Source organism: Pelodiscus sinensis, chromosome 6 (genome assembly GCF_052426305.1).
Source record: "Pelodiscus sinensis isolate ZL-2025 chromosome 6, ASM5242630v1, whole genome shotgun sequence".
Lineage (NCBI taxonomy): Eukaryota > Metazoa > Chordata > Testudines > Trionychidae > Pelodiscus > Pelodiscus sinensis.
The window spans coordinates 64235717-64256863 of record NC_143057.1 but is presented as its reverse complement, the minus strand read 5'-3'; the positions used below and the strand labels follow the sequence as shown (position 1 = coordinate 64256863).

The 21147-nt window shown below is 37.1% G+C and overlaps 1 protein-coding gene across 6 annotated transcripts in view; it reads left to right on the top strand.

Annotated features, from left to right (window-relative positions):
* The window catches only part of FER (FER tyrosine kinase), a 340298-nt gene extending 323326 nt beyond the window's left edge, over nucleotides 1-16972 (top strand). For all 6 annotated transcript variants that reach the window (XM_075932044.2, XM_075932041.2, XM_075932046.2 and 3 more), the window contains one exon: nucleotides 709-16972. In XM_075932044.2, coding sequence (XP_075788159.1) covers nucleotides 709-851 — 143 coding nt within the window. In that variant the 3' untranslated portion in view covers nucleotides 852-16972. The remainder of the gene's footprint in view (nucleotides 1-708) is intronic.
* The last annotated feature ends 4175 nt before the right edge of the window (nucleotides 16973-21147 follow it).

The following is a 21147-nucleotide window of genomic DNA, read 5'->3' as shown; positions in this document are numbered from 1 at the left end:
TCCAGTCATCCAAACCATACCACTTCAATTTTCTGGCAAGAAAACTGTGGGAGACCGTATCAACAGCTTTGCAAAAATAAAGATACACCACATTCACCACTTTCCTAATATCCACAGAATGAGGAGGCACAAGAGACTTGGATATAGGGAAAGAAAAGTAAATGAGAGGATGGAAAGAGAGCTGACTTTTTTAATATAAAAATGGAGAGGCAAAGGAAATCAAAATGGAAAGAAAACAAAAAATGGGAATGGAACACAAATAGAAAAAAGGGGCAGCAGAGAAAGCCACATGCAATTTTAAAGTAAATGTGTTTTACATTTATTAGCATTGCTACAGGTTGTTAGATTTTAATGATAAAAAGATGGGACTTGAAAGGAAGAGGGCCTAATCATTTTCCTAGGATGGGGAGCATGAATTTTTAGGCAAATGGTAGACAGGAGGCAGGAGAAGCATACTGACAATTTACCTCTCTCAATCTTAGCAGAGTTTAATTTGCTACTCAGGTACATTAGCATAATGTGAAAATCATCTAATTTATACACAGAAGATGAATACATTTGACCTCAAAATTGTGTGTGCAGTGACCTCAAGGAACTTTGCTCATTAATTTTTAATTATGGTTCCTTATTTTTCATTTTATAAACACGTGTTCAATTTATATTACTTTGGAATTCTAAACTTTTTTACTTTTTATTTTTTCATGTCAGGATATCGAATGCCAGCCCCTCAAAAATGCCCAGAGGAAATATATAAAATAATGCAGCGGTGCTGGGACTACAAACCTGAAAACCGACCAAAATTCAGTGAGATTCAGAAAGAACTATCGTCAATCAAAAAGAAAGTGACATAGTGATAAAGTAGTGACAAACTCAACCTACAGGACTCTTATTACTTCGTTGAAAAACATTTTTCCCTCAAACACTAAGCGTTATACCACAATATCTGCAATATTCTTCTAGGGTTATTTTTTAAAATTAACTCTTTTATATATATGTGTGTGTACGCACGCGCGCACGCATGTGCACACTATCTTGGAAAATGTCTAAGCATACATTAAAAAAAGACAATTATTCCAAATGAGTGTTATACAGTTACATTGATACTGTCATTTAGGATACATGTACATAGAACATGATATTATAGATTTGACTCCCATCTATTTTACAGTGATTAACTGCTAGAGAAAAGCAGCAGTTTATCAGGAATCAATATGCATACAACTCTTTTGAATAGCTAACTTTTTTCTAAAGATTTTCTACTTTATGCTGCATTATTAATTTGTTATCCCAGTGACGGATGTCAGCTCCAGTGGCACTAAAATATGATGGCCGTGTAATATTTCTGAAGACCTTAAACCTAAGGACCACAATTTTTTAATAATATTTCAATTAGGAACTTGATATTTTTAAATCGTTTCTGCAACTGATATTTTGCTTAGAAAGAACATGCATTAAGATTCTGGATGTGCATGTATTGTTTTTGAACAAAGAAATCCATACAGTTTTCATAGAATAATATTCACATGATTTACAAGCACCTCCTTAGATTTCTTACAGTTGCTTCCATCATAGTAAATATGTTCACCTTTGGACACTTATTTTTTCAGAGGAAAAAAGCAGCAGTTTATCAGGAATCAATATGCATACATCTCCTTTGATGGGCTAGTATTTTTCTAAAATGCCACGTATTATATATGTCTGTCAGGAAATACTCCAAATCATCTGCCTTGGAAAGTACAAGCAGAAGATGACAACACTTGGTTTTTGAATGTACACATATAGAAAAGCGGTCATCAGGAAGCAAATTTGAGAGCAATAGTGCATGCAATGAAGGTAGCGGGTAGCACTGATTTTAAATGGAGTAAAAGAAAAAGTGAATTGGAAATTCTCTGGTAGGTTTCTGAACTTTTTTTTTTCCTCCAAATTTCAAATGGTATTCCTTTTTTGCATGCTGTTGGAGTCAGCAAAAGGATATGCTTAAGGAAGAACTTTCCATTCATAATGTCACAAAGAAAAAGGCTATATCTCAATTGCAGGAAGAAATATTAACCGTTTTAAACCTCTGAAAGGCTGAACAAGGTATATAGTAGAAATATCCATCTGTAGAACTGTTTCTTTAGCTGCATTCAGATTTGTTCTCCGTTAAAAAAAAAAAGTTTTGCATACTCACTGTCAAAGACTGGTATAAAATTGTATTTCTATAAGATCAATAAAAGCTAATCAGTCTTTGGGGGGAAAGGCACAATTAGTTTGTGGCTTGGACCTATCTCCACAAAAGGCCCAGATAAGGATTCCTGACTGCCATAGAGACCCATGACTTCAGAAACAAGTTATGATCTGGGATCCAAACTTTGGGAGACTATGGTTTTGATGTAGGCCTGTCTCCAATAAGTATCAAATAGTTATCAGCCCAAGCTGTGTTAACAAGGAGTAAACTGCCAGACCAAATGACTAAAACAGGTATGAAAGAAAAACAGAATTTGGAACTTTTAATGGCCCTATATCCTTCTTGTGGCTGCATTACATTTTATTTATATTATGGTGACTCTTCTATTGTCCAGAGCACAACTGCTCTTTAAAGTGTATTTGTAGTAGTAGTGAAAGGAATGTGTGTGTGACTGAAGTATTTGTAGGCTGAGAGTTTCAACCAGTATCTATTAAAATAAGTGCCCAAATGAACAATGAAGCAACATGTTAGAGAATACCTTTTTCATTGTAGGTGGACTTGTTAGCAGGCTGGGTTTGTTCTGAGGGTAAAAAAAAGAAATACATTGGGAATATGGAGTAGAAACTGAAAATAAAGGAAAATTAATGTAGTTCCTTTACATAAATACTGAGCACATTTAATTATCACTGTGCTCACATTTGGTCCAAAGATACTTAACGCCAGTAAGAAACATTGTTTAGTCACTCAGCACTGGCATAAAATTCTTTCTATACCTTAATGAGCTGGCATGCTTATGTGCGTAGAAGTGCATAAAAGTGCCAGAAATGTACAACTGTAACTCCAGGAAGAATGCAGTTCCAAATCAATAAATGACACAAATGCAGGTCCTCTTATGTAATTGCTAATGTCTAAAAGTTAGGACAAGAACGTATGGGCTTTTTCTTAGATTAACACGCTTTTTTAAATGGATGACTTATTTTGTAAAGGACTGCATATATCCAACCCTTTCACAAGAAAACAGAACAGTTCTTTTTGTCTTAATTTAGTTAACAGGACAGACAATTCTGATTTTTATCTACAGATGTAAAAGGATAAAAACTGCATTCATTTTTCACTTATCTAAGCAGTTAACATTTGCAATTCATATCGTACATCTGTTTAAATTGAAAAGGCTTTTCAAAACATGGGACACCTGCAGTATCTAAGTATTCTGTGTTCTTTGTCCTAAGGCAGACAGGAATTCAATTCATGATTAATAACCCTTTGGGAGACTGTCAGGATGAGTTCAGTGGTATAGAATAAATTTAATATAGGCATATCTGGCTTTCACAAAAACTTATGTAAACTGTTTTCTCACCATTAATTCAGTTGTGTTTGTGACATCATTTATTTGTCCCATCTGTCACATGTAATTATTGGAATTATGTTCTTTAGGAAGTTAAGTCAATACCAGATACATGTCTATAATTACTTTTCTTAACTTTACAAGCATACAGCAGGGAAGACTACAAAATGTATAAAGAAAAACTCTTCCATTTAAGGAATGTAAGGCAGGTATAGCATTCAGGAATCAAAGCTGCAACTATCCGCCTTCTCTGTAGTTTTGAAGTCTTCTCTGTAGTTTAACAAAGTCTTAGCTTTGTTAATGAATTAACCAAATATTGGCTATTTTACTTTTGTACATTTTGTTTAAGATGCAGCAAAATTAAGTGTGTCTTCTTTTGGAAATTCAGTATATTTAAATAGACTGACATCTGCACTGACTCCATGTAAGGGGTTCTAGTGGACTTTGGAAATATTCAGATGGTTATTACCCAGAAAATACTCCTAAGTGTTACAGAAATAGTAAGACAGCGGTACCCTAAAAGTCAAAACCTCTTAAGTATATTTTATGAGACGGAGTTTAGATTGATCTATCCAGTTACAAATTATTTCTTCTCTTTCAAGGCATTATAAAGGAATGAAAAGTGCTACTGTCATATTTCATTTAACTTTTTAAAAGGTTATTTTAAAGCCCCATGAAAGCCAATAATGAGTGTACAGTTTTAGTTGTTTACAATCAAAACTGAGCATTTAAAACTAGCCTTAATGTTTAGTTTTGAAATCATCATCCTGGTTAAGATTCTAAAATGTATGGAGTTCATGGTTTATAGAAAGTGCAATATTGAGAAACAGCATGTTTGAAAACAAGACAGAGACGTGTGCCCTCAGCAGATGTGTAGTCTTTTTGTACAGTCTACATTTCACACAGTTCCTAGATTTTTAATCGAAATTGAAAAAGTAAACAACATTATTTAGTAACTGTGGTCATTTTGCATTTTTGTTTTAATTGTGATGTGCATTTTGTAATTATATCACAGAATATGCCTCTATTTTGAAGTTTCGCTTTCAGTGTCTTAATATACTTTAGAGGCTGTCTGCGTCAGGAAGTACAGCATCCAGACAATGCTGTTCACAAAATAAACCTCAGACTTTTGAGGGCAGAAAGCAGTTGTAAGAAAACAGAAGTTTACTGTACCTCACTGTTTTTCTCTCAGCTGTGTTTGTTTATAATGAATGGTGTGCTTATTCAAATGCTGCATATACTTATTGTGAAATCATATACATTATTTATGGTATTTTTACTACTGTAATGCTATTAATCAAAAATATCAGTAAACTCCCCTCCTCTCCCAAATTAAAGAGCCTCAGCCACAACATTTCTAGCTGAATCTAAAGCTTGGAGTTTTTCAGATCTGAAATTCAAGTTTGGGATTGTCTCTGTTTTCTCTTTCTCCTTGTTCATGTGAATTACTTTGCTGCCAACAGTACCTTATGCTTTACCCTGTCTATGCTAGCCTTTTTTATGAGAGGTCAGACCAGCAGTAGCAATGGTGAGCTAATTAGGCTGGCTGCCAGCATTCTTATCATATCTTCTGGACCAGCTCTGGAAAGGGTCACACAACAGAGATCTACATTAACACTCCTGCTGGTAGAGCAGTACCTCAAAAATATTTCAGGGAGAAAGGATAGTGTAAATAAGGTATCTTGTAAATTAGTCTTATGATTTTTAAGAGGAGGTCTTAATCTGACATAATAGCAGTTAATTGATAGAATGTCCGAGATGCTAATGGCACACTATATAAAGCAGCAAGAAGAGAGAGAGATGGATCAAAAAAGTAAGGATCCTCTTTTGATAACAATAACCTTATTCATTACCAATGGAATAGTTTGCATCATAAACACACTTGTTTGTTACAGTATCATTACCCAATAGATAAGCAGGAAAGCTTGCCACTGAAATAAGGTCACCTTTTCTAATTAATTACTTTAAGTACATGAGAGGTTTTTTTTTAAAGATTTGGTTAATGCTGTATTATGATAATTAGTACAGGTTGTGGCTATTAACCATTGTGGTGGGGGTACAGAGAACCATGCTGAAATGGCAATCCTTGGAAGCATTCTGACTGACTTAGCCATGATTGCTCTGGGGATGTACAGAGTACAGACTGTAGTGTGTCCATCCTGCTGCCTCACCAACAGCAGGGCATCTGCCCTCTTTATATTCAGGCCTTATACTCCCTGCTGTAGGAGGGCAACTAAATTCAGTGCCCGTGGAAATGGATTAAATCACTGTAGAACGAATGAGAGAGGTTTCAAGAAGAAATATCCCAAACTCAATCCTCCCTTATAGAAAGGATGTTCTAGCAGAACATTTAGAAAATGAAATCAAGGCATACAGTGTCCTGTATATACCTTAGCCCAAGTGTGGCTGGATGGAAATTGTCTTTCAGGCCCACATCCTGCTGCTGGTTTGCATCATGAGAGGAGGAGAGATTTAAACATTACTGATTGGCCAGTTGATTGTCTAACAGGCATCATTTTGCTTCACTTATCTTTTGTCAATTTAAATTATTAGGCTTGAAAAATACAGGTCTGCTGATTTTTAAAAAAACTGCCCAGTTTTCTAAAGGAAAGGACAGAAATAATAATTTAATTAAGGACTATTATTTATAATTCAGAGGACATGTCATAAGGTTTTTGAGATAGTAGCTAGTATAGCTCAGTATAATGTCCATTTCTGACAGTGAAGGCATTAAAACAACCAAAAGGAAAGCAGATTAGAATCTGAAGTAGAAAGAATCCCTCTGTTAGTTTTCTGAAGCCCTTTCTTCTGCCACTCACTTGCCAATATATTTCCTTTCTGAATCTGATGAGGTGTAGTGATTGCCAGCTGAACTTTCCCTGTAGCAATATAAAAGTAGTGCAGACCTAAATTGCGTATCTTCTCTTCTTTGATATGAAAGATAAAGCAGGAAAGTACTTCGGGTGAAACCATACCACACTCTCAGACATGAAAACCAAACACAGATTTAAATGTCAGCTTCAGTTCATTGCATTTATCACACAAGCACCACGTGGAGCATTTCACCATTAGCCTTGCAAAGTGTTAAAGGGTGACAAAGTTGTGTCCTGAGACTTTATTTAGTCTTCAAATTATATAGCATCTTCTGAAAATAAATGTGCTGATTTGTCTTTAGATTTTGTCAGTTATTTTCATGAGATGTTGGTCCTTGTGCTTTTAGTCACTACTTTTGGTCTTTACATCTGGTTTGTCCCATTCTTCCTTTCCTGATAGGAGTTCATTTTCCCCTGGGATCTGTGCTTTCCTGTTTTTGGAACCTCAGAAATAACCTGTCTGAGCTGATGCCCAGAATAGTACTTTTCCCCCTCACATTCTTATCTTCTAATCTAGAAAGTTAATAAAACCTGCAGGAAATACAGCTCCCTAGACTCAGATAAAGTAGTGGTATTCTACCTCCCTCATTGTGTTGGCCTGTTTGTGCAGGATATCTTACAAACAGTTTAAGAATGACAATAGCTATGATGTACATTACATACCAGCAATATTTCCATTAGAAAGAAAAAGAGAGCAAAAGGGGGGGGGGGGCAAGAAAGAGGGAAGATGCACAAGAAAAGTAGATTAGGTACTATACTAACAAAGATGATGGTGCTGCTATTGTGGGTCAAAAAAAAGCTGAGGATAGGTCTTCAGCAACTATTACACCAATGGGAGAGCTGCTCCTATCACCATAGTTAATCCACCTCTACAAAAAGTGGTGTCAGTGTTCATGGGGAAAATCCTCTTGTCAACAGAGGGGCTCACAGAAATGCTGGGCCCCTGGAGTGGAGGCAGCAGCTCTACACTCCCAGAAGGGGCAGGCATCGGGCAGAAAAGGAGACACTGGGGCAGTCAGCCTTCAGTGCTGCCCAGACAGCACTCTCCTCCACCCGGCCCAGCCCTTTTGGCACCACCCACAGCATGCCACCCAAGGCTTCGGTGGCAATTTAAAGGGCCCAAGGCTCCAGCCACCGCTCTAGTAGTGCTGTATACACCGGGGGTTAGGGACAGTATAAATGAATTGCTCACAAGTATGGATTTTTTGTCCCCATTGAGTACTTGTAACCATGTAAGTCTGTAGAATAGACCTGACCTAACAATAGTTAAAAAAAAAAAATCTGGGCCTAATATTTTCCAGTACAAGTTATCTAAAAGTCTCTCTTCACCCCTCAATGATCAGATGGTCACTTATGGCAGCAAAATGTTCAAGTGTTTTGTGAGCTTGGCGGGTACTTTGGGGCAGGGGAGCAGAACCCCCTGAAAATACTCTGTTCTTATATATACTGTCTCTAAAACTTTGTTAAAACTTCCACAGGCAAAGCAGAGTTTTCAGATCATTAATGTGCTTTGACATTTTATAGTTTACATTTTCACTAAAAAAACCCAAAGAATAATTATCTTCCATTTCAACTAATTTTTGCTCTCAATCTCTCACAGAAATCACGGGATCCAGCACTCGATCCCATTGAACCACTTTGCTAAACTTCACCAAATTCCTGAAAATATTAGTTACTTGATATGCAAGATATTTCTCCTTTGATGTGACAAATCTGATTTTGAACTAATGGCTGCTTGAAACTATAGGTACAACAGCATAGCAGTTGGGGCAGAAGGGGAAGTTAGAGATTTCACCTTTAATTCTTGTCTTTCTCAAGACAGCAAACCCTCAGTGGCTTCATCTACAACAGAGTATGCAAATGAGGTGCAGATTAGCATATTGCCCTGCCTCATTTGCATGCTTTTTTTCAGGAAAAAAGTAGTGTGGACTATTTTTTTGCACAAAAAACCTGTTTTCTGCAAGATCGTTATGATTCAGAGGCATAAGGATCTTGCAGAAAACGGGTTTTGCGCAAAAAGAAGTCTACACAACTATTTTTCCATGCAAAAACAGTGTGCATAAATTATGCAAATGATGTGTGATATGCTAAACCACACCTCATTTGCATACTCACTGCCAGCAGTATAGACGTAGCCTATGTTAGTTTGACCCCAGAAAAGAAAAATTGTTGGTTCAACACTGAATAAAGGAAATAATGGCATAAAAAACAAACAAACAAACATGATTTCCATATATCTGCTCCTATCCATAAATCTCAGAAGATGGGAATTGTGGGACAAATATACATTTAAAATTAAGAAGAAATTGCATGTTTAAGAAAAGAAACAATTCTCTTACTAAAATTCTGAAATCCCTCCTTGCATGGAACTCCCATCAAAGGACTGGGGCCACAGTTTTGATTTTTTTGTTTTTTGAAGAAGATTTCTCATTACTGGCCATGCTTGAAGATTCTTCTTCTTTCATCTACACTATTTCACTAAGGCAGAGCTTTCTGACCTTTCTAAACAGTAGAGGATTTATTTTAAAGACTTTAAAAGAGTTTAGTGTTCATAAAGAGCAATTCACAATACTGGCTAGAGCGGTATGTAGTTACTTTTGATGCTTCCCCTCATCTCTCTGTGAATGTACTTCACACTCTACTTACAGATCTCGATATAAATGTACTGTCTTTACCAATCAGAGAGTACTGATCACATTCTTTATGAAATGGTTTAATAATATGGCCAAAAGTATCAACTAGGCTAAAGCCACACAACCCAAAATAGGTGAAAAAACTGCAAGATGATATCTTTATTCTTATGGGGGGAGGTGTCATTTTTGTTTTTGAGGTTTGTTTTTGACAAAATGAATACTCCCATGCATCTTTATAAGCAATCACCTTGCAAACAAATAGCTAGATCATAAACCTCAAGGGACCATTTTACATGCAACTGTGAACTTAAGAGACTACTTCTCATTCTGAAAATGCTTGCAGGCTAGTATGAGGGACAATGAAATCACATTACTTCACAAAGAATCAACTGCTGCTAGAAAAAAATAGAACCTAGAAGTATAATTCTAAATTGCCATCATAGCTGTGCTATAATTTTAGAACTGGTTCTAAACATGTAGAGCAACTCGTTGCACCAAACTTTGACGCTGTGTAGTAAGAGCAGACAGAAAAGCACACACCAGCACCAAAATCCCTCAACAGTCCAAGCCAAGGTGATATGTGAAAAGCAAAACAGCATGTCAAACAAGAAAAAGAAAGGTCAGTCTTGGATTATTAGTTTACAGAGGAAGCATTCTCTACATCACAACTGAAATTTTGCTCTTATTGAAAAGCCAGTACAGACATATTAGATTCAGTCTTCCTGAAATGTATCAAGAAATAACAAGAAAAAAATCATTCTGCTGAAAAATATGTATTCAATTAAATAAACCAGCAGAACAAAACTAGAAGCTACCACCAGCTACCACCTACAACAAACTAATGTAAAACACAATTATGGGATACACACAGTAAAACTAATCATTGTGCTTGGATTATCAAAAAGATCAATCTTAGGTACAAATTCTGCTCTCATGCTGTAGTCAATTCAACTGACTTTAGCACAATTTCACTTACACATGAAGCCAACAAAATTTCACTTCAAGACTATTTTTAGAGGACAGTCTGACCTTTAGTATTGTCGTCTTCAGGCCTCTGTTTGAATGAGATGCTTCCATATCCCTCACATACTCCCATTTTACATTGTCTCTTAAGAGCAACTCAGAGAGTAAAGTTCCAAATTCATCCCAGCTTTCATTTGGCCCAACATCCACTACTTCCAGAGTCAGAAAAATACTACTACAGGTATGACATCCTGAAGTAACTGTAAGGGAAAGGTGAATGCCCAGTCCACCTTCTGTTTCACCTAATGACATCTTCAAGAAAGCTAACTCTAATATAAAAAAGGAGGTTAAGTATGTGACATTCTGCTGTTGAAGTTTTCTTTGCAGCACACAATGTTCTGTTCCTCATCTTTGAGGAGTGACATGTAATTAACACTGCCCACCGGCACAGAGATTTACCCTGCTTCAATTATAGTCAACAGACCAGTTCCAAATGAACTGAGTGTTGATACCACTGTTTCCACTGAGCCTCATTAAGGAAATGTGTTCTTCTTTTAGCCTATTTCAGAACTCCAAACCTGTTCTGCATTCTTAAATAATCATCATTCTTAGTGTCATCCATTTTGTTTTTAGAGGCCTGGTTTCCTTGCTTACATCACATAACATTTAGCTCTGCAGATACTGAATCTGAGACTTGCAGACTAAGAACTTACGGCTTGTTAGTCCATGAAATATTGTGTTTACAGGACATTTAATATGCAAAGTGACTGGCTTTTAGGTGACCAATTTAATAGATTTTAATTAATTTTCCTCAGCAGATGGCTCAGCTGGCTCAAATATCAGTAATGCCATAATCAGTCACTTTTGGTTAAAAAAAATTAAGTATATCAGTGTCTCTTGCATATAGTTTTCTCCTTAACAGATATGTGGCTTTTCTTTTAATCACTAAAGATATTCATTAAAATAGTGTTGCATGTAAGGTTTAAATTGTGCCCCACTTCTCTCCGGAATACTAGGGAAGGGCTGAGTAGACTATAGCAGACAAAGAGAGGGGCTTTTTGGCATTCTGAGGGGCTTATATAGATCAGATGTAGCCCGGCTGCCTCACTGCACTGCTTCTGGGAGTGCTCCCTGTAGCATTCCATACATCCATTAATGAAATGTGCACTGTGTTCCCCCCAGCACTTGCTACCAAGTGCTAACTGACACAGGAGAAGTAGAAATCTTATCCTGCCCCCTCCTGGCTTACCCATGCTAGCTTGCAGCTATGGACAACTCCAGTTCCCACAGATTGCTAGTGACAGCAATTTGCCAAGTTCTATACTGGTGCACATGGGAGAAGGTTTAGACAAAACTTCCTGCATATTCACTGTGCAAGAGATCCAACTTCTCTCACCACAGGAGAGCCAAGATGCATCCAATTAAGATGTCCATCGATTCTTAATATAGCAGCATAATAATCATGGCTAACAAACATATTCCCTGCAGCACGTTTCCCCATCTGATTATTAGAGGTTCTCCCCCTAAAAGCTAAAGAACACAGAAAAGCCTAATGGAAAAGGACTAGGTCTAGGGTTGGGCATTGTTAACACAAATGACATAGCCAAGAAATAACAGCCCAAAGAGTTAATCTGACCTATTGATTCCAAAAACACCCTACAAAAGTCTTGAAAATCACAAACACACATTTTGTATCATTTAGTTGTCATCCCCACAGCAATTGCACAATTGTGTACAATCAAGATGTTTCCAGAAAGGACAGTTGAGGTGACAGTTATAGGGGCACTGTCTTTCCAATTATGTGTTAGTTTTCTGTTGTATAAAAGCCTGGTGGAAAATTGGTTAGGCGGGGAAAGGAGAGAAAGAGTCATTGACATACCATTGCAATATGTTAGACTTTTGATACCGGTAGCCTTGAGTAGGAGGGCACTGATGTAGTTTACAATTTTTAACTGTATTTAGATTTTTTTTCATTTAGTGCCAGTGAATGCACCAGCAAGTTTAATATAAGGTAAAGCACCTTTTATGCTTTCTGTTGTTTAAAAAATATATTTATGAAACAAATGGAAAAAACATAACACTGGAAATGGGTGCTTCTTCCCAAAAGCGGAGAGAAAGCCTTGTGTAAGTTTAAATACAGATTAAACAAGTCTAAAAATGATAGCTGTGTAATATAGGTTAGTTTTCTTTCCTTTATAATTTTAACACATATGCATTTTTACTCTTATTTATTTGCTATTTTTTATATATATAAAAGTTATACTTCTTTTGAACTTAAGCTAAGATTTTTTCCTAGTCTGTTACAAAATAGTAGATCAGTAAACTGCAGGTTGTTCAATAGCTTCTTGTCTCTTCTGATGGACCAATTATCACTAATGAGCTGCAGTCCCTCTTTTTACTGTATTCTTCCAATAAATGTAAAATCTTTGTTATCAGGATGCGTCACAACTTCATATTTATATTTCTCCCTCTCCTGTAATAGATATATATTGTGCACTGAAAGCAGAGGACTATCTCTATAGTAATGTCCCTCCTAAAGATGTTACAATGCATACTATACATCAACTTTGTCATGATTGAGCTTATATGAATTCTGCTTGTAGTCTTGAGGATTGGTGCTTATAGATACAATTCCTGCTGCCTTGTCTTAAACATTACTTGCTACAGTTCTATTGTCATATTTTAGCATGTGGCAGCTTTTTGCCAATATTTATTATTATAGGTTCTTCGTTTATTCTAATACTGCCCAAAATGAGTAGAAGGATTAAAGAAAAAAATGGCAGAAATCTAACTCAGTTTGAAGCTAGAACAGTGAACCCTGGTAATTTGAACCATTTATTGCTTCATATCTTGTTGTTTAAATTGACAGTGGGGAACAGCCTCACTTCTGTTGATATCTGTTTACTTTCCATTCAGCAAATGAATAATCTTTTTCAAAAGGCTTTCTGTCATTTGCACAGTATCTGGCACAGAGAATTTCCTCTGTGATGTTAATCTGGTTACTTCTACCTTACACCAATTTAATTCTGCCACTGGCATCATGTTGCACAAGAGGGTGTTTACATGTGCTTTACTGTTTGTCACAATCAATATTTTATATTAGATATCTATTGCCTTTCACCCAGTACTAATTTCCACGTAGCATCAACAGACAAAGACAACAGGCCATCAGTTCACTGCAAAAGTGTGCAAACATTGTATTCCAAGACACCGAATCGGTTCTGTATTTTCAGGAAAAAATACAGACTCTAATGCCCACTCCAAGCAGGTATTATCCATTTTTTAAAAGGATGTGTCAAAACGATTGATATGCATGTGCACACATGGAATTCAATATATTTACCTTGAAAGAAGGAAGGATCAATTATTCCCCCCATATTTGAAATTATAATTCCAAAAAAACTCTCCAGATAAGATAAAGGCTCATTTTTTGATTTCACTTAAAAATAAATCCTAAGGTCAAACAAAGACCTCTTAAAACTGAGTAAAGATCAGATATATTTCCATTGACCTAGTGTATTACTTATCTTGCTTTTTAATTATTTACTTGGAGATGCTTACAAACATCTATAAGACTTCACCTTTGTCATAACCCGTTAACACATCTTACAAATTTTAAGTAATTCATAGTTCAAATTTATGAGCTATAAGGTGTTTAATGAAAGTCTCTTGATTGCATATACCTGCCATTCAATTTGTAGACCTCCCTAACTACCTGTTACTACTGAAGTGTTATTTGTTTTCTTTTGTCATACATCTTATTCACTTTCTATGAAGCCTACTGTCAGTGTAACTAATTATATAAAATCCCAAGGGATTTTTCCAGAATGAAGTTGTTGCTAAAAACAGGATGAAAATTTTAAATATGAGTGAACCAGTTGGTTAAAATAAGAGCTAAATAGAAACCAAACCAAACCAAGCAGGACCAATCCCAACGAAATCATCCCAGCCAGGGCTTTGCCAAGCTGAGACTTAAAAACCTCTAGGGATGGAGATTCCACCACCTCCTTAGGTAACCTTTCCAGTACTTCACCACCCTCCTAGTGAAACAGTTTTTCCTAATATCCGACCTAGACCTCCCCACTCTAACTTGAGACCATTGCTCTTTGTTCTGCCATATGTCACTACTGAGAACAGCCTTTCTCCATCCTCTTTGGAACCTCCCTTCAGGAAGTTGAAGGCTGCTATCAAATCCCACCTCACTCTTCTCTTCTGCAGACTAAATAAGCCCAAATCCCTCAGCCTCTCCTGATAGGTCATGTGCTCTAGCCCCCTAATCATTTTGATTGCCCTCCACTGGACCCTTTCCAATGCGCCCACATCTTTTCTGTAGCGGGGCCCCTGAACTGGATGCAATACTCCAGATGTGGCTTCAGCAGTGCCAAAGAAAAGGGAAGATCATATCAAAAGCTTTGCTAAAGTCAAGATATCACACATTCACTGACTTCCACATGTCAACAGAGGCAGTTACCTCATCATAGACGCTAATCAGGCATGACTTGCCCTTGGTGAATCCATGTTCACTATTCCTGAGCACTTTCCTCTTTTCCAAGTGATTCAAAATGGATTTTTCTGTGGACTGAGGTAAGGCTGACTGGTTTGTAGTTCCCTGATTTGTCCTTCCCTTTATTAAAGATGGGCACTACATTTTCCTTTTTCCAATCATCCAGGATCTCTCCTGATCTCCATGACTTTTCAAAGATAATGGCCAAAGGCTCTGCAATGATATTTGCCAACTCCCTCAGTACCCTCGGATACACAAATCCATGGGTCCGGATTTAATGTATGTCTAGCTTTTCTAAATAATTCTTAACCTGTTCTTTCTCCACCGAGGGCTGCCCATCTGCTTCCCATACTGTGTTACCTAGTGCAGTAGTCTGGGAGCTGACCTTGTCTGTGAAGACAGAGGCAAAGAAAGCATTGAGTACTTCTGCTTTTCCCACATCATCTGTCACTAGGTTGCTTCCCTCATCCAGTAAGAGCCCCACACTCTCTCTGATTACCCTCTTATTACTAACATGCCTGTAGAAACCTTTCTTTTTCACATCCCTTGCTAGCTGCAATTCCAATTGTGCTTTTGCCTTCCTGATTACTCCCCTGCATTTTCAAGCAATATATTCATACTCCTCCTTAGTTATCTGTCCAAGTTCCCATTTCTTATAAGCTTCCTTTTTATGTTTAAGCTCACCAAGGATTTCCCCAGTAAGCCAATCTGGTTGCCTACCATATTTGCTTTTCTTACTGTGCATTGGGATGGTTTCTTCCTGTAACTTTAATAAGGCTTCTTTAAAATACTGCCAGATCTCCTGGACTCCTTTCCCCTTCATGTTAACATCCGAGGGGATCCTGCCCATCAGTTCTCTGACAGAATCAAAGTCTGCTTTTCTGAAGTCCAAGGTGTGTATTTTGCTATTCTCCTTTCTTCCTTTTGTCAGGGTCCTGAAATCTACCAGCTCAAGATCACTGCTTCCCACCCACATATACTTCCCTTACTAGTTCCTCCCTGTTTGTAAGCAGCAGGTCAAGCTGCTTGACCCCTGGTCAGTTCCTTCAGTACTTGTACCAGGAAGTTATCTCCAACATTCTCCAAAAACTTCCTGGATTGTCTGTGTGCTGCTGTATTGGTCTCCCAACAGATGTCAGGGTGATTCAAGTCCCCTATGAGAACCCCTGATCTGACTTTGAGAAACACTGTTCTGACAGACCAATTTGCTGAGTTCTGATTTATACTTCATTTGGAAGTGCCTGCTCAAATAATCTGCTGTGATATTCTTGCAAGCCCAGAAACATTGAGATTTCTATGCAGTATGAATTCACATTCATAGTGATTCTGTATAATGATTTGGACGTTCCTTCCACCTTGACAATGTTAGGAATTATACAGTACACTGCTGCTCTGTTGTCTAGTATAAATTTATCTGGGAGGCCCTTGATGTTTCAAAGGAAGTATTCACCACAGCAGTTAGAAAACATTGATGAGTAGAGAAGCTTTTTGAGTAGGCCATTTGACCTGAGCCTTGGAGGTGGGCACCCTGACCTACAAGTGAGGCACAGGTAGTAGTAACCCCTGAAATGAAAATAGAACTTCCACACAGACTTTGAGATGCTCCTTCCACCTGCCGATGGAGTTGGGAATGCTGGGAGCTATGGTCAATCATTTGAAAATACTGTTTGGGACAGTAAACAGCCCTAAGACAGGCCTGAAAGATGTAGTCCTCGGTGAGGCACTGCAAACATGCAGGCCAGCATGTGGCTTAAGAAATGCAGGAAAGTCCTTGATGTGGATTATTGGTTCTATTATTGTGTGGGGATGAGACTAGCTATCATGGAGAACCTGTCTATAAGTACTGTACGTAGGCAGGCTCTAGCATTGAAGGAGTTATTATAGTGAACAGATTTCATCAGGGCCACTCTGGTTTTGGGGCAGACCTCTCCACATTTAGACAAAGGCCTTGGGAGTAAAATAAGGTTAGGTTCTTGCTGGTTGCTCCACTGGACCTTGAAGAGGAAGTGACCCTTGAGGAGCCAATGATCCAAATATGGAAAGATGGCTATTTCCCATGGATGCAAGTGAGATGTGATAACAGAGGAGACCTTTGTAAAGATCCTCAGGATGGTTTAAAAGGCCCTCAATGGTGGTTCACAACCCTCAACAAATCTGTCAAAATGGTAGTCTGGAAGAAAGTGTAGAGTAGGAGATGATTGTTGAGGAAGGTGCTTTTTTGTGAAGTATGGACTTTTTGCAGGGTAACTTGGAATCAGATCTGCATCAAAATGACAATGGGAAAAATGAGAGCTCGTTGTAGAAGTTTTAAGGACATTGTACATTTAACATTCAAGTCCTCAGAACACTAGAGTTAATAAAATTTGAAAATTAAAAAAAAGTTACAGGACAGCCATCAGCTGGCAACTCAGGAGACTGCTACAATTGCAAATGTGAAACATTTATGTAGTATTTAAGATGTAACTTAATAAAATAAGTGTTATTGTGTTTGCGTATATAATTTAGTTCATACCATTGCTAATACACTGCTGCTGCATCAAGTATTATATACTACTACCACCTAAATTAATCTATAAAAAAATTACACAATTGGGGGGGAGGGATTTAAATCAATCTACCCTGCTCATGAAGACTTTGACATTAAGCTCAGGACATTGATTTTGCACTAGTAGTGAAGCGGGACCCAAAGTAGCATGCTAAACTCTGGCAAGATCATTCTGACAGTATATTCAACTTATTCTATTACTGTTAATTAGAGACTAACACAATTTAAAGGAAAAACTGCTGCAACCAGCCCTGTATTGCTCAGAGAGGCTACACATCAGAAGAATGAAGACATGTCTGTTCTTTAAAAACTTGCTACTGCCAACTACTCCATAGCCCAGGATCAGCAGCAACAGCTTCTGTTTTGAATCTCTGTGCCTGTTAATTATCAAGGAGTCTATGGAAGGAAAGAGATGGGATGGAGTGAGTGGAGATTTAAGGAATCTGAAAGTCTCATGGCTTGGACATACTGTACCGTGATTACTTGATACAAGGGCAATATTATAGAAAAATGTAAATGTAGCAATGTCTATGGAGTCACTAGAGCTGAGGACAACTTGCAATAATATCATTCTTCATGCTTTCAATCCAGGTCACCCATTCCCAGCTTCTGTCAAAAAAGCTAGAGACAACAATGGGGACAGAAGGCCATAAAGATATTTCAAATTGAAAAGAATGTAATATATTCAGCCTCCAACAGTAGTGTGCTAAAGTGAAGTTTTAACAAAAGCAAGTTTGGATGAGGTGCAGTGAGCTACTTTATGACAAGGCTGTATGGCCTCATCATGTATGTTCATTAAAAATGTTCTGCAACCAAATTTCAACGCTCATTCAAGCCATTTCATAAACATGTAAGAAATGTGAAAATGCAACAGCAGATTGGCATAAATTGAGATCTGTACGTTTCCTGTCCTAGCTGAAGTACCACACCTAGATCCAAAGATTGTTTAAATACATATTATTACTAATCATCGGTCATTTTATGAAGGCAATACTTTCCTCAGCCTCAAGTTTCATTGTCGGAAATTAGTCTGGAAGTCAAAACATAATAAAGGTCAGGTTTGATGTGTCATGAAGTGAAAATGTAATCTTATTAACTCTATTGAATTCAAGGTTTTGTTGCATTCAAAAACTACATTTAAAATAAATCATGCATTATCTTGAGCTAATCCTGACTCTTCTCTGAATGACAAATTAGATACTAGTTCAGAAAAGACTTTCTTCCATTAAGTGTTTTTCAAGTAATAACTGGACAGTGAAAAAGTGCAGAATAAGACAGCACCTTTGACACCACAGATTACCAGTTGAATGGATTAAATTTCCTGATTTTTTTTAATACAACTGTAATAGTAATATTAACAAAATGTAAAGTAACATGAGACATGCAAAAAGCTTAAATTCTATTTCTACACAACATGTTTTAAAGACAGAAAGTGCACATTGTCTTAATTTATTTTTAAAATCTCTTTCACGGTGTATAACTTAAGAGAAACTGGTTTATTCATTAAATGCCCAGGAAGAATAATGGGGAACATTCTAGCCTCGACTATATCTTATTTAACTTGCCCATTTAGACAGTTAATGCTTTTTCATGAGTTCTGTTTTGTACGGTAGTTAGTTCCTTTTAAGTTCACTGTACCTCACAAAATAATGTATGCTCTCCCCCAATCCCTTTAGAAAAATATTATCAAATACTCTAATGAGAATAAATGGCTAAGAAAAACGAATGAATAGCTAATTGAAAAGTGAATAAAAATACAAACTTCCTGGAAAGTTACTAACAATATTTCCTTACAATAATGCATGTATATGTATACATATGGGATATGCTCTCTTTTAAACACTTGCTCAGAGGTGCAATGCAAATCTCACCGCTATACTGAGTTAATATCACAAAAAGCTACTTATTTGATACAATCTTTCTGCTTGTTATGCAGGAAGCTCCCTCTCATCCTTTCAATCGGCGAGTCATGACTTTATGCTGGCATACGGTCTACTTTGGTGTAAGAAAAAAAAACCCTATTCAGCCCTAGGTTTTACTTCAACTCTTCTTCAGACTCAACAGAGGCACAGGCCTTGCACACTTGAAAAGGAAAACTATGGGAAAATAATGGTATTAGAAGCAGGAGGCCTGTTTTGAAGAAGTTGCCAGTCAGTTTCCATTTTTCACATGGTTATGATGGCTGGAGGCTGAGATAGAAAAGAGGCTTTTAGTAGTCTTGAACAATCAATTTGAACTGTAATTTGTACAAGCTAAGGTGTTTCATTTCCACTTTTCCTTTATAAGAAAATAGATTTGGTAAGCTTTCTGGAGAGAAAATAAGTTCCATTGAACTTTTGTCTATTTGCCTGTCCTTTGGATCCAGTCAGACTCATTCTGCATAAAGCTATTTAGATGAGACTAGGGCAACAAATGCATTCTGACAAGCATTCCTTTTAAGAAGGAAACCAATTACCAGGCTTCCTGAACTAGCATTACTGTTTGGAAGGATATTCAGAACCCTACTGAGTCCATCAACTCATTGTTCCAACACACAAAACTAGCACTAAGCAGATTCTCTGATGGTAAGGCATCTCATAAAATACAGGCTTCCCTTGACAAGAGTAGAAACCGTCCACTTGTAATCAGAGCTTGGTGAAAAAAATTTAATCAATTTTGTGTGTGAAAAATGCAGATTCAACAACAGTGAAACATTTCACAGGTTTGTGGCTATTTTGCTAAACTGTTTTGGTCAAAAGAAAAAATAATGGAAAAGGGATTATACATTTTATTTTGACATTTTCTAATAAAAGCCTTTTGATTTTTTTCAATTTAAAATTATTTAAACTTTTTTTATGTAAAACATTTTAAAATGCTCAGTATGCAAATAAATCTTTTTTGTTTGAACAAGTTGTTTAACATGACTTTTTTTTGACTTCTCAGTTCATTCAAAATTAAGAGAAAGAACATGTTTGTTTCAACTCAAATTGAAATTTTCACTTTGTCTGGAATTTGCAGCAAACTGGTATATCCATTATTTGCCCAGCTGATGTTCTAAAAGACACTCTCCTTGTTCTGAATTAAAAGATAAGCAACCTTGACAGTGATACTCTGAAATGATTTCCAAGTCAGAGGCCACAGCTGAGGTCACTCAACCATGCATGAATTACAAGGTCAATTGTCAGGGTTCCTCCATGGGAATAAGATCTGTTATTTCTTGCTATTCCCAGCTGGTGTGAAATTGGCAAGGGTAAAGATTTTTCATCTAACTGGACTTTGTGAAAGTGTATTTGCCTACATGGTTAACCAATGAGCCTGGGCTCAGTGGTTAACCTTCACAGTGACACACAGACTCTGAGTATGCACAGGGAGCCAGCTTAAAAGTTGGCTCCTTGTGCACACCGGCTCCCCACAAACACCCCATGTAACCATGTAAGTGCTGAATTCTTCAGCAGTTACAAATTTATTTAAATGCATTATAACATCCCTAATCTGTGCCCTAGAGCATGAGGTTAAAGCTACAACATAGGCTATACTAGCTTATTAAGGAAAAAGTCCCAGAAATGGGAAATATTTAAATTAAAAGCAGTAATGTGGCTGCTGCAGTTCTTTAGGTGGTTTGAGAGATAGAACTCAGGGGAAATATGAAGTGAACCTTAGGAGCTGGACATGGAATGTCCAGCAATATTCATGTCTAAAAAGGACAGAACCTTGAAAAAACAAATATGAGTAGACAGGGAATATGTAATTAGACACAATGAGTTTTTTCTAATTATGTCTGGTTTGTGAACTCTGTATTGAGTCTGTGTGCCTATTCCCCATACGCTAGAACTGAAGCTGAATCCCAGGGTAGCAATTCTCTGTGTTTTAATCTGTTTTTCTCTGTTGTTCTTTAACACCTGGCAACCAAGTATCCTTAACCAAGTATGTCTTTCTTTGTTTGTTACTAAAATCACCTTTTAAAGATTATGATCTAATTCCTGTACACTACAAAGCAGAAGTCTAACTGCACATGCTTAAGACTAAGAGATCAGCTATTAGAAATTACACTGTTTTCAAGCTCTCTCCTGAGGGAAGGTAAAGGAGATTGGAGGGTATCTGACAGGAAGAAATTCCCAAGTCTCCCTGGGTTTGGAAG